The sequence below is a fragment of the Arachis duranensis genome, chromosome 9, assembly GCF_000817695.3.
Source record: "Arachis duranensis cultivar V14167 chromosome 9, aradu.V14167.gnm2.J7QH, whole genome shotgun sequence".
Classification (NCBI taxonomy): Eukaryota; Viridiplantae; Streptophyta; class Magnoliopsida; order Fabales; family Fabaceae; genus Arachis; species Arachis duranensis.
In genome coordinates, this window is record NC_029780.3 from 3,648,124 (window position 1) to 3,664,617 (window position 16,494).

General features: G+C 33.7%; 2 protein-coding genes across 4 annotated transcripts in view; one reads left to right on the forward strand and one right to left on the reverse strand.

The window, feature by feature from the left end:
- The window catches only part of LOC107463861 (probable LRR receptor-like serine/threonine-protein kinase At1g05700), a 27,173-nt gene extending 18,689 nt beyond the window's left edge, over nucleotides 1–8,484 (reverse strand). Inside the window, 2 exon segments of the mRNA XM_052253923.1 lie at nucleotides 6,123–6,681; nucleotides 8,272–8,484. Coding sequence (XP_052109883.1) covers nucleotides 6,123–6,681; nucleotides 8,272–8,371 — 659 coding nt within the window. The 5' untranslated portion in view covers nucleotides 8,372–8,484.
- LOC107464029 (uncharacterized) lies at nucleotides 412–15,383 on the forward strand. 3 transcript variants are annotated; one of them, XM_052253922.1, is made up of 5 exons: nucleotides 412–3,332; nucleotides 3,423–3,530; nucleotides 3,618–3,696; nucleotides 14,142–14,452; nucleotides 15,148–15,383. In XM_052253922.1, the coding sequence occupies exons 1-4, from the start codon at nucleotides 772–774 to the stop codon at nucleotides 14,184–14,186; spliced, it is 2,793 nt and encodes a 930-aa protein (XP_052109882.1). In that variant the 5' UTR covers nucleotides 412–771; the 3' UTR covers nucleotides 14,187–14,452; nucleotides 15,148–15,383. The 3 variants fall into 3 exon arrangements, with proteins under 3 accessions (XP_052109882.1, XP_052109881.1, XP_015938414.3); XM_052253921.1 differs by lacking the exon at nucleotides 14,142–14,452 and having other exon boundaries at nucleotides 415–3,332; nucleotides 3,618–4,007; XM_016082928.3 differs by lacking the exons at nucleotides 14,142–14,452; nucleotides 15,148–15,383 and adding an exon at nucleotides 4,578–4,812 and having other exon boundaries at nucleotides 415–3,332; nucleotides 3,618–4,007.
- Nucleotides 15,384–16,494: the final 1,111 nt, after the last annotated feature.

The window sequence follows — 16,494 nt, forward strand, 5'->3', positions numbered from 1 at the left end:
ATGTAGCAGTATCTATGATTTTTAGCTTTTTTTCTGACATTTCACTTTGATTTGTGTATGTCCTATTATTTTCCAAATAAGTTACCGACCTGAATTGAATTCTGAAAAGCAAGATTTCTTCCTTTTATTTTCAGTTACTCATGCTTTAGATTTGAATTTTGGGCAGTTATCAGATTGCTTTTATTTTCCAAATAAGTTACTGACCTGAATTGAGTTTTTTTTTATTTTTTTTCCTTTCATTTTAATTATATCAGTTTAGAATTTATGAAAATAAATCTAGACTAAATATGATTATAGTCTAATCTCTTAGAATTTTACTTGGTAACAAACAGATTAAAGTTTTTGGTTAAAGCTCCCAAGTGGATTTTGTCAAAACGTTGATCGTGTCATGGCAAGGTACAATGCATACTTTTTCTTTTCACTTTATTATTATGCTATTAATTCATGTGTAGCTCCACCTTGATTGCTTTATTAGTTATGAATTTACAATTTAACTTATTATTTATGTTCTATAAATTCTTTGTTTTCCTTAATTTGTTTTGCTTCAGCGAGTTTCTAGTAAAATATTTAGAGAATTACTTCTAAGACTAGGAACTATTTCCTAAGCTAACTACAAAGCTATGAAAGTCCGTTTCATAGCCCACGTTTCATAGCCCATGCCCCTTATATTTCATAACACCCTTCTTCCTCTATTCTTGTTATCTTCACTTTGCGACCCCTTATAAATTTTCCTCTAAAAAAATTTAATAATTATCGATTAGGTTTTGTGATATGCTAAAGGATTGGATGGATCTACCGAGGTATAGCGAAGAGTATATCAATGGTGTTATTAGTTTCTTAGAATTTGCATACTCTGAGGGAGAACCGGATGGACAACAAATTCAATGTCCTTGTAAGAGGTGTTGTAACATTGAGTGGTATAGAAGAGATGTGGTATTTGACCATTTAGTAGCCGATGGGTTTGTTAAGGGATATAGAACATGGATTAATCACGGGGAATGGACAATCCCGATGGTGGTTGATGATGACACGGATGATGAAGGTGCACGTGATGACATCGAAGGACTGCTTAATGATGCATTTGGAGATCATGCTGAGAGTGTTACTGTAGGTCCAAATGAAGAGGCTAAAAAGTTTTATAATTTAATAGATGGGGCAAGTCAAGAGTTATACCCGGGCTGCAAGAAATTTTCTACATTATCTTTTACCATCCGCCTGTACTTGTTAAAGTGTTTGCACGGTTGGAGCAATGCCTCCTTCACTTCCCTTCTAGAGCTATTGAAAGAGGCAATGCCTGAAATTAACATACCTCCATCTTTCCATAAGACGAAGGCTATGATAAGAGATTTAGGTCTGGATTATAAAAAAATTGATGCTTGTCCTAATGATTGCCTCCTGTATAGGAAAGAACTAAAGGATGAAACACAATGTCGTGTGTGTGGAACATCTCGATATACTGAAAATTCTAGTGATAATAGCGAGAACCAACCTCACAAGAAAGGTCGTCCTATTCCTGCAAAGACGCTGAGATACTTTCCTATAATTCCAAGACTTCAGAGATTATTTATGTGCTCAAAAACGGCAGCTAGTCTGAGGTGGCATGATGAGGAGCGCGTTAAAGATGGGACGTTAAAGCATCCTGCTGATGGCCTGGCATGGAAGAACTTTGATGAAATGAATGAAGATTTTGCAAAAGAATCACGCAATATTAGACTAGGCTTGTCAAGTGATGGGTTCAACCCATTTCGTAGCATGAATATTTCATGGAGCACGTGGCCCGTAATGTTGATGGTATACAACTTGCCCCCGTGGATGTGCATGAAACCTGAATATTGTATGCTTTCTTTGCTTATTCCTGGGCCACAATCACCTGGCAAAGATATTGACGTGTATCTACAACCATTGATAGAAGACTTGAAGTTGTTGTGGGAAATAGGGGTGGAAACTTATGATGCATCAAAGAATGAGAATTTTCAAATGCGAGCAGCTCTTTTGTGGACAATCAATGATTTTCCTGCGTATGCTATGTTGTCTGGGTGGAGTACAAAGGGAAAATTGGCTTGCCCTTGTTGCAACAAAAATACCTCTTCTTTACAACTAAAACATAGTCGGAAGACAGTTTATATGGACCATCGTGTCTTTTTACCCATGGATCATCCATGGAGAACCAATACAAGGTCTTTTAATGGGAAGCAAGAATTAAGACCCCCTCCACCTGTTATAGAAGGAACGGAAATTTTTGAGATGCTACAAAATGTTGAGAATGTTTTTGGGAAGAAGCAAAGTACATCAAATAGTTTCTTATGGAATTGGAAAAAAAGATCAATTTTCTTTGAATTGCCTTACTGGCACAAGAACCCACTGCGTCACAACTTAGATGTCATGCACATAGAGAAGAACATACTTGACAGTATAATTGGAACCCTTTTGGATATCCCAGGCAAGACAAAGGATCATCTGAATGCTCGATATGACTTAAAAGATTTGGGGATCTGGAAAAATCTTCAACCAAAGGAGGTGAATAATGGCAAGAGAACAAAGTTGGCAAAGGCATGCTTTTCTATGACTGCTGCAGAGAAGTCAATTTTTTGTGGTGTTTTGAAGACAACAAAACTACCTGATGGTAGTGCTTCGAATATATCACGGTGTGTACATCTAGGAGAAAGAAAAATTTCTGGGTATAAGACCCATGATGCTCATTTTTTGTTACACTACTTACTACCAGTACCGATTAAAAGCATCATTCCTGATCACGTGGCCATTCCGTTGATTCGACTAAGTTCCTTTTTTCGTCGCTTATGCAAAAAGTTAATCACACTGGAAGAGATAGATCGACTGGAGTTAGAGATTGTGGAAACATTATGCCACCTTGAGAGGATCTTTCCCCCTAGTTTTTTTGACATAATGGTTCATCTTCCCATTCATTTAGCAAATGAGGTGAGATTGGGTGGTCCGGTACAGTTTCGTTGGATGTATCCTCCAGAAAGGTACATGTGTACATTAAAGTCGTATGTACGCAACAAAAGTCGCCCCGAAGGTTCTATTGCAGAGGCATATCTGGCTGAAGAGTGCTTAACTTTCTGCTCAAGATACTTGCATGGAGGTGTGCGAACAAGACTTAATAAGCGACCTCGGAATGATGATGATCCTAATGACGACGAAGTTTTGCCTTCAAAGTTGTTTTCTAACAAAGGTCGTTCGTTAGGCGTGGGAAATGGAGAACCAATTAATCTCGATGACATATCAACTTCTCAAGCCCATGTGTATGTATTATACAATTGTTTCCACATCGCATGGGGCCAATCAATTTCGGAAGAGTACGAGTGGCTCTGGTATACTTATTTAATATTTGTGCTGGGATTTGTTTAGTTAATTTTAGTTATGTTGTTATAGACTGACTTATTTAAGGCTTTATTTTGTAGCGCGCGACAAAGGAAACAAATGAGGAACCAAAAAGGTTTGAAATGTTCCTTGCTACTCGAACAAGTCGGAAAAGGAAGGAAATTGATCAGGAAACACAAGATGCAATTGTATGAGAGTTCATTGAATTACTAATGATTATAAGTCAAATTTAGGATACGGTAATTAATTCTATTTCAAATGTTTCTTTTAATTAGGATGAATTCCAAAACCGCCAAGCTGCTGGTGAAACAGATGAGGAAGCTTTTGAGTCTTTATTTGGAAAAGAACAACCAGGTCGGGTTAGGTGCTATGGAAGATCTGTTACACGAAGTGACTTAAAAAAGCATGCAGAAATTTCTGAACTCAAGCAACAACACCAAGAGGAAGTCACATCTTTGAAGGCTGAACTTGGAGACATGAAAGCCAAACAGCAGCACCAAGAGGCTGACCTTCATGGATTGCGAAACATGATTAAGTTACTAGTTCAGCGATCTGAACCTGGAATGAGGCCGGAAGAAATTGAAGCTTTGTTACGAGATGCCCAACACTCTCCAATTGATGCAAATAGCGCTCATGGATCAACACATATTCCAAACATAAATATGGTATGACCAGTTTTTTTTTATTCCCTAATATTTGTTTATATATTGTTAATTGTTAATTAGGATTCTGAATATCTACTGTTAAGTTTAAAATTTTTATTTGTTAGAACTTAGGAGGATGCCAAATTTTTTAATTTGAACTGAAATTGAAGAAGATGAAAGCTGTGATTTGGGCTTTTTGGTTTTGTTTTTTCGTTATGTAATTTTATTATTATTGTTATCAGGGTGGAAGTTGTAATTTTTCTGGTTTTTCTGATTTTTCTGGTTTTGTTTTTTCATGCTATTATGCGCTGCTTGTCACTTGCACAATGCACTTGAGTTTCTGATTTTAGTTCCCATTTAGTATGAAGTCGTGTTACTCCGTTTTTTAGTTATGTCCTTTATGGTGATTTATAGTATCCCCCTGAATGTGATTGTTATTTTAAAGCAAAAGACTTTGGTGATATGAAAAGTAGAGTAGTTTCAATTATCCTATGCCGCTCGGATATTATATATGTTATTAATATGTTAATAATTACTTTTTTCTTGTTGTACTTTTTCAAATTATAATTATTTTTCTATATAATTATGCAGGATAATTCTAAAGATGCGAGTGAAGATTGAGATGCTTATCATGATGGTTTATTGACAAAGATGAAAATTGAAAGACGATGTATGGTTGATGATGATGATGTCTTTTATTAGAAGCTAAGATACATTTATATGATATAATATTTTGGTTTTTCCTAGTTTATTAGCAGTAAACTCTAAGTGCATTATATGAGTATACTTATTCCACTTTAAGATGTATGAATACTCAAATTTATGATCATCCCAATATTTTTGGTTCATTATATAATTATACTTTGTTTCAGTATAATTTTTTATTATTTAAGGATTATTGAAAAAAAATTGTTAGAAATTTCTGTTTTTATATATATATATATAAATAGAAATTTAAAAAAAAAGAGGGACAAAAGGCTACACTTATATAGAGTAGTTATGGTATACTGTTTGCTACATTTATAAAGTGATGCTGTAGCCCTCAAAAGTGTAGCCTATTCTTCAGAATTACGGTAACTATTAGTGCTGAAAAGCGTAGTCTTAGGTCCTGAACAGCATCACTTAAAAAGCGTACCCTATTCTCAAAGGCCAAAAGCGTAGCCTTTGATACAGAAAAGCGTAGCCTTTGAGAATAGGCAACACTAGTATAGGCATCCCCTACAAAAGTGTCTCCGAAGCCTAAAAAACGTAGCCTTTTCCTAAGGCATCACTTTTTTTCGTTTTTGACTACACTTTTCAAATGTACCTAAATGGGTGTTTTTCTTGTAGTATGCTAATGCTAATGCTTGTTACTGAATGCTCTATTTTAAACTTTTGATATGTTGTATAATGTACTGATTTTGCTGTTTTTAGTGTTTAATTTAGTGTCATCACTTCCTTACTAATGCTAATGCTTGGTTACTGAATGCTAATGCTTGGTTACTGAATGCTCTGTATTAAACTTTTTATATGTTGTATAATGTATAATGTACTGATTTTGCTGTTTTTAGTGTTTAGCTTAGTGTCATCACTGCCTTACTGAATGGTGTTGCTGTTTTAGTGTTTTGATGATGTACTGGTGTTGTTGTTTTAGTGTTTTATAATGTGTTGCTGTTTCATTGTTGTGTTGTTGTTTTAGTGTTTTATAATGTGTTGTTGTTTCATTGTTGCTATTCGATAATATACTGGTGTTGCTGTTTTAGGGTTGCTGATGTACTTTTGATATTTTAAAATTTATATTAGGCTATAATTATATTTTAGGGTGTTTAATTATAATTTATTTATTATTTTATTTTAAAATAGTTTTTTCGATTGAACCACCGGTTAGACTGATTGGACTAGTGAACCAATGACTAAAACGGTTCGATGACCGATCTAATTCTCTAAACCTTGGTTTTAATTAGGACCAATAAAATTGTGGAGTCATTCTAAACATCAAAAGTCAAATTAAAATTTAACTCTATTAATTACAGTTGTTTAATATTAGCTGATTTGAAGTTGTTTACTTGTATTTTTCTTACATCAAATTTAAACACGTAGTAATAATAAAGAAAGACCTGGTTAAACATTTTTGAACATAAAGAAGAGAAATCTAACCTCATATATTGAGGGGAGGTAAGTGATGCAACGTCAATCCGTGATTGATAGCACAGTAATGATTGTGGATTGGTGGTTGAGTTGAGAGCATAAACAGAGGTGTTCAAAGGGCGTAGTTCCAACGAAGAAATGCAAGGAATTGATTGGCCAGTTTTTACAAGACAAACTTGTATGGAATCACTGGTGTGAGTGTATATAATTTCCGTGAAGTCCCAATATAAATTGGAATCAAGACTCACTGTGGCCCATGAATTCACGCCAAGGTGAATATCAAAGGTCATGCTTTGATTTTTGGCATCGTAGTTGGCATATGTGAATATAGCCCTAATTAGATACCTCTGGTGTTGTGGCGCTCTTAGTGTGTAACAGTTTCTCACTCCCTCCGGAAAGCATCTCACTGTTCTTGATGGTTTTCCGAAGTATGGATCGTTTAAATTTGAACTCCCTGGAACCTTCCAATTCTTCCCTGTTTCTACTAAGCTTTTGTCCGTCTCGTACCAAATTCCTGCTTCTTCGTCCAAGTATTCTTTGCTCGATCCACAATCAATGGTTATGAAACCTACAAATGTTTTATCAAGTACGATCTAATTGGTTAATATATACCACAAGACATAAACATATATGCATAAAGGTGTTTGCACATCAAAAATGACGCCACACACCGATGGACGGAAAGGTGAATGTGTCCGCCGGAGTGTATAAATAATGTGCACGCGTGATTTATTAAATGATTGAAGTGTAGTCGTAAACAGTGTGTGAATTTTCATATGTATTTTTGTCCCTTCTTCCTTATAGATACTACCGTCATTCACTTTGAGAGATGCAACTTTGTTATCCTTCTCTTGAATCGCTACAATGAGGCGTGATTTCCTTTCGAGCAACGCGTGTTCAACTCAGTCAAAATTGCGAGCGGTGGCTCGCAACTCGCACACGAGGCTGGGAATGGTGATGTCGTTTTGGTTGGTGCGAGTGTCATTTTGGTTGGTCTGAGCAGTCAAAACTCTTACCGAAGCAGTTTTGGAGGTCGGAGGGACATGTGAGAATTCAAAAAAGGACGGAGAGAGAGAAAGAGGAATTGTATTTAGAATTAGAAAGAAGGTAACAGTAATGGAATTGGAGAAGGAGAAGATGGAGAATTATTTTCAATTGTATTTGATTAAGGCAAATTAAAATTTTGGTTCCGAATTTGTATTTATTATGGCAAGAATTTTGTTATGAAAAAAGGGAGTTTGTTAGTAAAGGAAAAGTAGTGACGGAAGAGGATGAAGAGATAGTGGATGAGGTGGGAGGAGTGGTGGAAGAAAGAAGGGAAGGGGTGAGCTTGGAGGCAAGGTGTTCGACAGAAATTGGATTGAATGGAGGAGGGTGATTTTAGAGATTGGCGTTTGAGTTTACATAAAGTAGAAAACTAGAGAGAAGAAGATGATTCTTCTATGTTAAAAGTATAAGTGAATTAGTAAATTTATACTTTATAAACTTTTTTTTTAATGTTTATTATTAATAAAGACTTAATTACAAAATTTAAATCTAATATAGTACTTAAATTCAATTGAAAAAAAAATATAAGGACCTATAATTAAAATTTGGTAAAACTATTAGGATTGGAAGAATTATCAAATTTAAAATTTATCATAAATACGTATATAGTTTAATTTATTTATAATATATATTTTATATTTTCATATATATTTTATACTAATAATTAATTTTAATTAAAATATAAATATAAAATATTTTATTTGTTTATATTTGGCAAAATAAATATCTAAGACATAAAACTCTCAAAAAGAAAAATTCTATAATACTCTCATTGTTTGCGTTTACTCCATCTTAGATTTTTCATCTATCTATCACCACCAACGTAACTTTTCTCTTCCATCATCGTTCATAATCAAAAATCAATAATTCAAACAATAAAAACTTCTCATCATAATATTAATAACAAATTTAATAATATTTATAAGAAACTTTTAAACAGATTTTTAAATTTACGTACAACAAATAAACGATAAGTATATACTATATACCATTATATCCACATTTCCTATGGATATAGACACTAACAAACACTCTCTAAATAAAACAAGACTATTGCTATAATAACTGAAAGTATTTACAACAGTGACTTATTTCATAACTAGATAGATACCTGGAGTATTAGTGGTATCGGGTACAAGTGCGTAGATAAAGGAGGCACATAATAGAGTTAAAAGCAGAACCCCGAAGTATATTATTATTGCTCTCTCCATGTTTTGACAAAAACAAGAACCATAGAATTTACTAGTCCAGAGGTTGATGATGTCCACTAAACTCAACCATATATATATCCGCCAAGTTTTGCAAAATTGAAGATAGAGTAGTAGTACCATTTCAAAGCATAAGAAGTAGTAGAGCAGTGACAAATTAAAAGGTGGTTGTTATATGGACCCATTATTGACTTGACTCCTTGAGTTTCTTAATTTCAAAGAGTAGTACTCATTAAATGATGGAACTATATGCTAACCTCTGCATTAAATGATTAACTTCTTCAAGTCTATGAGTAACAGCTCACACGAGAATTAGTCAGAGCCAACGTGTGGTTCTCTTGTTGATCATCTTAATTCTCATATTATTGATGTCTACCGGTAACGTACGGCCGGATTACGACGGATTGATATATAACAAAATAAGTAATTAGGATAAACAAATCAATTCGGTAGATAACTAACAGCATCTAGTCAATAATAAGTCAATAAATATTTTAATTATTCTATCAATCTCTATAGTTTTATTGGATTTTTAATTAGATTCTTATAATTTTTTTTTTTCGATTGAATTTCTATATCGTATTAGATTTTGTAATTAAATTTCTGCCGTAACAAAAACGTTGGAATTAACGGAATATTTCATTAAACAAGACGAATATACTTAATACTTAACTAAATATTCTATATAGTTAAACAGATTATTTCGTTAATTTCAATATTTTTATCATGGTAGGGACTTAGTTATAAAATCTAGAGGTAAATACTAAATCGATACTCGAAAAATTCTGGCACTAACAAAATGATACCTAACTTTTGCTATTGACAAAATAGTTCCTAAAAGATTTTAAAATTTGACAAGCGTGTCTCGAGCTCTCGAAGCAAATTTTCGGCAAGCACAATACTAACATGGCCACCGTATTCTGGTGACCTGGCAAACCATCCCCCAAACCCTAATGCCTCCCTCCTCAATGCAGACTCCCTCTCCCTCTCCCTCCCTAGCGCAGATTCCCTCTCCCTCTCCCTCCCATCGCAGCCCCCCTTTCCTCTCCCTCCCCACTGCACACTCTCCTTCCCTCTCCCCCTCGCTATCGCAGCCCTTCCCCTACCTAATGCACACTCTCTCCCCATCGCAACCCCCTCCTCAACGCACACTCCCCCCTTTCCTCTGCCTCTTCAGGCCAATTGCAGTAGCAGAGACAATAATAACAGCAAAAATAATACCATCAAAATCTCAAACAGAACCAACAGAAGAACCTGCACATTCAGAATCTAACCTTGCTTGTTCCTCCTTCTCTCTTTTCTTTCCTTCCTTCCTTTTCTTCTTAGAGGACCATAACAATAACAATAACAATATCCATTCACACACACACATAAACATTTACACAAACACATAACCTGTATATATAAATATAAAGAGAGAAAGGCTGAGGGGTTGCGAGGATGCGGCGATTTCAGGCCTTGTTGTATCTCCAAAGTGGTGACGGTGATCTTTGATGGTGCTCTTTCCGTTGAGACTGTTGTTGCTGTTGAGGTTGTTGCTGCGATAGAGAAGGAGAGGAAAGTGTGTGTTGAGGTTGTTGTTGTTGTTGTTACTTCTTGTTGCTGTTGATGTTGAGGTAATTGATGCTGCGAGTGGTGGTATTGAGGGAGAGAGGAAGGAAGAGGAGAATGCATGTTGGGACACTACAAGAAAAACACCCATTCAGCCACACTTTTTTTAGACTACATTTGAAAAGCGAGCCTATTCTAGGAATAGGCTAGGCTTTTCTCTGTGTTTCCTTTTCATAGGAGAATAGGAAACACATTTGTGGCATCACTTGAAAAGTGTCTCCTTAGATATTATAAATATCACTTATAAAGCGTAGCCTTATCTTAAGAGCTACGGGTTCACTTTTTACACCAAAAAGTACACTTTTAAAAGGTAACTTATTTGTCAGGTTTTTGGTGCGCTTTAAAAATGATGCCTAATGTATTTCAAATCAAATGTTCAACACTTAGTAAATTTTTTTTCACTTTACAACAAATAATAATATACAAATTAAACCCTATTAAAAAAATACTATACAAATTAAACACAGCCAAATTTGATGAAACGAACGCGCGCGTAACCCTTGATCACCCTTAACTTCTTCTTCGCGCCCCTCATTACGCCAAAACAGAGAAGACTCTGCACTCACCCACTCACCACTCCAAGAGAAGACTCCGCCACCACCACTCACCACTCACGACGTCACCACTCACCACTCCAGGAAGACTATGCACTCACTCATCTTCACCACTCACGACGCCCTCACTCGTCTTCAACATACCGCCGCTTCTCTTTGCTGTGCGCTCACATCAGGACGGCGCTGCGCTCAACGGAAAGCCTCTCTTCATTCGCTTACCATCGTCGAGAAGGTATGCATCCACCTTCATTTGGTTTCTGAAATTTGAGAGGGTAGAGTTCCAATTTTAGGGTTTCAATTTAAGGATTCGGTACAATAATCTGTGAACTCATGAATTGATGAATTCTGGCGTAGGAGAAATCATTGTTGTAGGTTCGTTCGCCACAAACCCTAGGGCCGTTCTTCTATTGTCTTAGCTTGCAATTTTTTCAGCTACATTTCGATTCAGTTCATACTTTTCTGTGATCAAGTTTATCGCCCATTTCATTGTTGGATCATTTAACGGCTTGAAAAATTATTAAAACTTAAATTTGTATCCTTTTATTTAATTTATTTGCTGATTGGGGTTGTTGTTACTTTGAAAATTCATCGACTTTGTTGTATTTTTCCTTCATCAAATATACTTATTCAAAAATCTGATGGCCAATTTTGTGTTTTTTTATTATATATTTTTTTAATAAAATATATAAATCTAGATGTTTTATGCTGAAGCAAATTGATGAGCTTAAGCAGTTAAAAAGCAGAGAGTGAAATAGAATTTCTCTAAAAAGTTTAATCATGCGAACAATTTGGTGGATTGAGTTTAGAATTTTTTAATATGCGTTGTTGACTTCTCAGGAAGTGATTAGATGCAGGAAGTGATTAGATGCATCCAAGTTGGTTTCAAAACTTGTTGGTTTTTTCTGATTTGAATTCTTCTTCTTTTTTCCTTGCGAGATTCATGGTTTGGATTTAAATTTTGGGCTGTTGTCAGATTTAATTAGTATAGATACTATGCGAATTTAATTTTTTTTATTCCAACTATTTGATCATTTGTTTGTTCCTGATTTGAGCTACAATAGTCAATAGGTTATTGAATTTAGAATGCTAAGTAATGCTATTCAAATAAGCTTAATGAATATCTCATATAATTGTTTCTGAATTCTAAAGAAAAAACTAGAGTATGGGCTCTATTTGGTTTGTGCATTGCTTCAAAACTTGTTGATTTTTTCTACTTTGGATTCTTCTTCTTTTTTTTCTCGTGAGAATCATGCTTTGGATTTGAATTTTGGGCTGTTATTAGATTGCTTGAGAAATAGATACTATACAAATTAAAATTTTTTATTCCAACTGTTTTTTTATCATTTGCTTGTTCCTGATTTGAGCTACAGTAGTCAATAGGTTATTGAATTTAGAATGCTAAGTAATGCCATTCAAATAAGCTTAATGAATATCTCATAAAGTAGCTTCACCTTCTTTAATTTCTCGTCTCTGGATGCCATTATTAATTACTTTTTCACCTTCATTTGGGCCTTACACACACACACACAATCCCCTGCCATTTGTGGACTCCCTAATTGACCCCTTTTCCGATGCCCATGAGTCACCCCTACCCTGCTGCTTCTATAGTGATAATTGACCCATTTCCTTTATCTGCTTTTATATGCACAATTTAATTCCACTTTACATCTTCTTCTATTCTATCCTTTTCTTTTTTAGGTGCTCTCTATTATTTGGATTTGTTTCATGTTGCTGCAGTTCCTATTGTATTTTATTTAATTTTTTTCCCTTAAAATTCTCCTTTTGTTCTTGTTGGTGTTGGACATAAAATTTTTATGAAGAAGAATTGAGATGTGTGATGTAGCAGTATCTATGATTTTTAGCTTTTTTTTCTGACATTTCACTTTGATTTGTGTATGTCCTATTATTTTTCAAATACGTCACCGATCTGAATTGAGTTTTCAAAAGCAAGAGTTCTTCCTTTTATTTTCAGTTACTCAGTTACTCATGCTTTAGATTTGAATTTTGGGCTGTTATCAGATTGCTTGAGAAATAGATACTATACAAATTAAATTTTTTTTATTCCAACTGTTTGATCATTTGCTTGTTCCTAATTTGAGCTACAATAGTCAATAGGTTAATGAATTTAAAATGCTAAGTAATGCCATTCAAATAAGTTTAATGAATATCTCATAAAGTAGCTTCACCTTCTTTAATTTCTCGTCTCTGGATGCCATTATTAATTACTTTTTCACCTTCATTTGGGCCTTACACACACACAATCTCCTGCCATTTGTGGACTCCCTAATTGACCGCTTTTCCGATGCCCATGAGTCACCCCTACTCTGCTGCTTCTATAGTGATAATTGACCCCTTTCCCTTATCTGCTTTTATAGGCACAATTTAATTCCACTTTACATCTTCTGTTCTATCCTTTTCTTTTTTAGGTGCTCTCTCTATCATTTGGATTTACTTCATGTTGCTGCAGTTCCTATTGTATTTTATTTAATTTTTCCCCCTTAAAATTCTCCTTTTGTTCTTGTTGGTGTTGGACATAAAATTTTTATGAAGAAGAATTGAGATGTGTGATGTAGCAATTCGTGATGCTTGGAAGCGGTTCAAGAGAAAAATTAAGCAGAAGCACTTTGTTCCCTTTGATACCATCGAAGATATGGTGAAAAATCGACCGACACAAGTTTCAGAAAGTCAATTCATAAAATTAATCTATTATTGGATTCATCCTACAATCCGGGTGAAATAGTTGGTACTTTAATTGCAAATATATTACTGTTTGTTAAGACATAAGCAAAATAATGAAAATTTAATTGATAATGTGAAAATCTGTCCTCTCTCATGCTGTACAAACACATATCCATTCTTATGTAGTTTCTTGAACTGAGTTGAATTTTCTTAAGATATATTGCTGCCAGTTCCATTCTGAACGTCTGAATTTATGTATTTACAATTCTATTTTTGGCTACATTGTTTGCTGTAATTTTGACTCAATGCAAATCTATTTTGTGTAGTTCTGTTTTGTGTAATTTTGATTTTTGCAATTCTATTCTGTGCAATTATCTCTGCTGCTATTCTGGTTACTGTAATTTTGTTTGTTGAAGCAAAATTTAATTATATTGTTCTCTTTTTCTATGTGCTAACTTTTTATTCAATTATAGTCAATAAGTGAAAAAAACAAGAAACATAAAGAACAGTAAAAGTTTTCACATCGCATGGGCCAATCAATTTTGGAAGAGTACGAGTGGTTCTGGTATACTTATTTAATATTTGTGCTGAGATTTGTTTAGTTAATTTTAGTTGTGTTCTTATAGACTTGCTTATTTAAGGCTTTATTTTGTAGCGCGCGACAAAGGAAAAAAATGAGGAACCAAAAAGGTTTGAAATATTCCTTGCTACTCGAACAAGTCGAAAAAGGAAGGAAGTTGATCAAGAAACATAAGATGCAATTGTACGAGAGTTCATTGAATTATTAATGATTATAAATTAAATTTAGGGTACGGTAACTAATTCTATTTTAAATGTTTCTTTTAATCAGGAAGAATTTCAAAACCGGCAAGCTGCTGGTGAAACAGATGAGAAAGCTTTTGAGTCTTTATTTGAAAAAGAACAACCAGGTCAGGTTAGGTGCTATGGAAGATCTGTTACACGAAGAGACTTAAAAAAGCATGCAAAAATTTTTGAACTCAAGCAGCAGCACCAAGAGGAAGTCACATCTTTGAAGGCTGAACTTGGAGACATGAAGGCCAACCAGCAGCACCAAGAGGCTGACCTTCATGGATTGCGAAACATGATTAAGTTACTAGTTCAACAATCTGAACCTGGAATGAGGCCGGAAGAAATTGAAGCTTTGTTACAAAATGCCCAACACTCTCCAATTGATGCGAATAGCGCTCATGGATCAACACATATTCCAAACATAAATATGGTATGACTAGTTTTTTCTTATTCCCTAATATTTGTTTATATATTGTTAATTGTTAATTAGGATTTTGAATATCTACTATTGAGTTTAAAATTTTTATTTGTTAGAACTTAGGAGGATGCCAAATCTTTTTAATTTGAATTAAAATTGAAGAAGCTGTGATTTGGTTTTTCTAATTTTTCTGGTTCATTATGTAATTTTATTATTATTGTTATCAGGGTGAAAATTGTAATTTTTCTGGTTTTTATGATTTTTCTGGTTTTTCTGGTTTTGTTTTTTCATTATGTAATTTTATGCAAAGTTTGAGCTTCTTATAATGTTAAAATCAAAAAAGAAGAAAAATGTTATTATGCGCTGCTTGTCACTTGCACAATGCACTTGAGTTTCTGATTTTAGTTCCCATTTAGTATGAATTGAAGTTGTGTTAGTCGATTTTTTAGTTATGTCCTTTATGGTGACTTATATAGTATCTCTTGAATGTGATTGTTATTTTAAAGCAAAAGACTTTGGTTTATTTAATTTTTTATTCAAGCATAGTATGGTTTTGTTTCTTATTTTATGTTTTTGGTGATATGAAAAGAAGAGTAGTTTGAATTATGCTATGCCGCTCGGATATTGTAGGTGTTATTAATATGTTAATTACTTTTTTCTTGTTGTACTTTTTCAAATTATAATTATTTTTTTATATAATTATGCAGGATAATTCTGAAGATGCGAGTAAAGATTGAGATGCTTATCATGATGGTTTATTGACAAAGATGAAAATTGAAAGACGATGTATGGTTGATGATGATGATGTCTTTTATTAGAAGCTAAGATACATTTATATGATATAATATTTTGGTTTTTTCTAGTTTATTAGTACTAAACTCTAAGTGTATTATATGAGTATACTTATTCTACTTTGAGATGTATGAATACTCAAAATTATGATCATCCCAATATTTTTGGTTCATTATATAATTATACTTTGTTTCATTATAATTTTTATTTTTAAAGATTATTGTATGGTATTATTATATATGTATTCATTATATTTATAAAGTGATGCAAAAGTGTAGCCTATTCTTTAGAATTATGGTAATCATTAGTGCTGAAAAACGTAGCTTTTGGTCCTGAACAGCATCACTTAAAAAGCGTACCCTATTTTCAAAGGCCAGAAGCGTAGCCTTTGATACAGAAAAGCATAGCCTTTGAGAATAGGCAACACTAGTATAGGCATCGCCAACAAAAGTGTCTCCGAAGCCTAAAAAGCGTAGCCTTTTCCTAAGGCATCATTTTTTTCATTTTTAGCTACACTTTTCAAGTGTATCTGAATGGGTGTTTTTCTTGTAGTGTCCGGAAGAGAAAAAGGGAGACTGCGATGGAGAGGAAGAGGGAGGAGGTTGCGTTGGGTAGGGGGAGAGCTGCGATGGGGAGGGAGATGGAGGGAAAATTTGAGTTGGAGAGAGAGGAATTAGGGTTTGAATGATGGTTTGCCAAGTTACTAAAATATGGTGGTTATATTAGCATTGTGCTTGCTGGAGATTTGCTTTAATGAGTTTGGGGACATGTTTGTCAAATTTTAAAATTTTTTAGAAACTATTTTATCAATAACAAAAGTTAAGTACTATTTTATCAGCGTTAGAATTTTTCGAGTACTAATTTAATATTTACCTCTAAAATCTTTGTATAGAGACTTAATTAAAAAATATATATATATAAAAAATTAATTAAAAATTTAATAAAATTATAAAAACCGATAGAATAATATTCCATTTTAGATGATATAAATATGTAGAGAAAGGATCACTAACTATCTAATCAGGAGAATAGTAGACCAAATGAAATATAATCCTATGAAGACTTGCATTATGTGATCAAGAGAGATCAATTAGTATAAATAATACATGACATACATAATTTAATAGTTTCATCATTTTATCTATGTAATCGATTTCATTCCCCTTGCGGAATAAGATTATTTTATATAGTTAAAAATCTCATTTTCACTCTCATATTTTAAATAAAAAATATTAGTCATGTCCATTCTTTTATATATATAT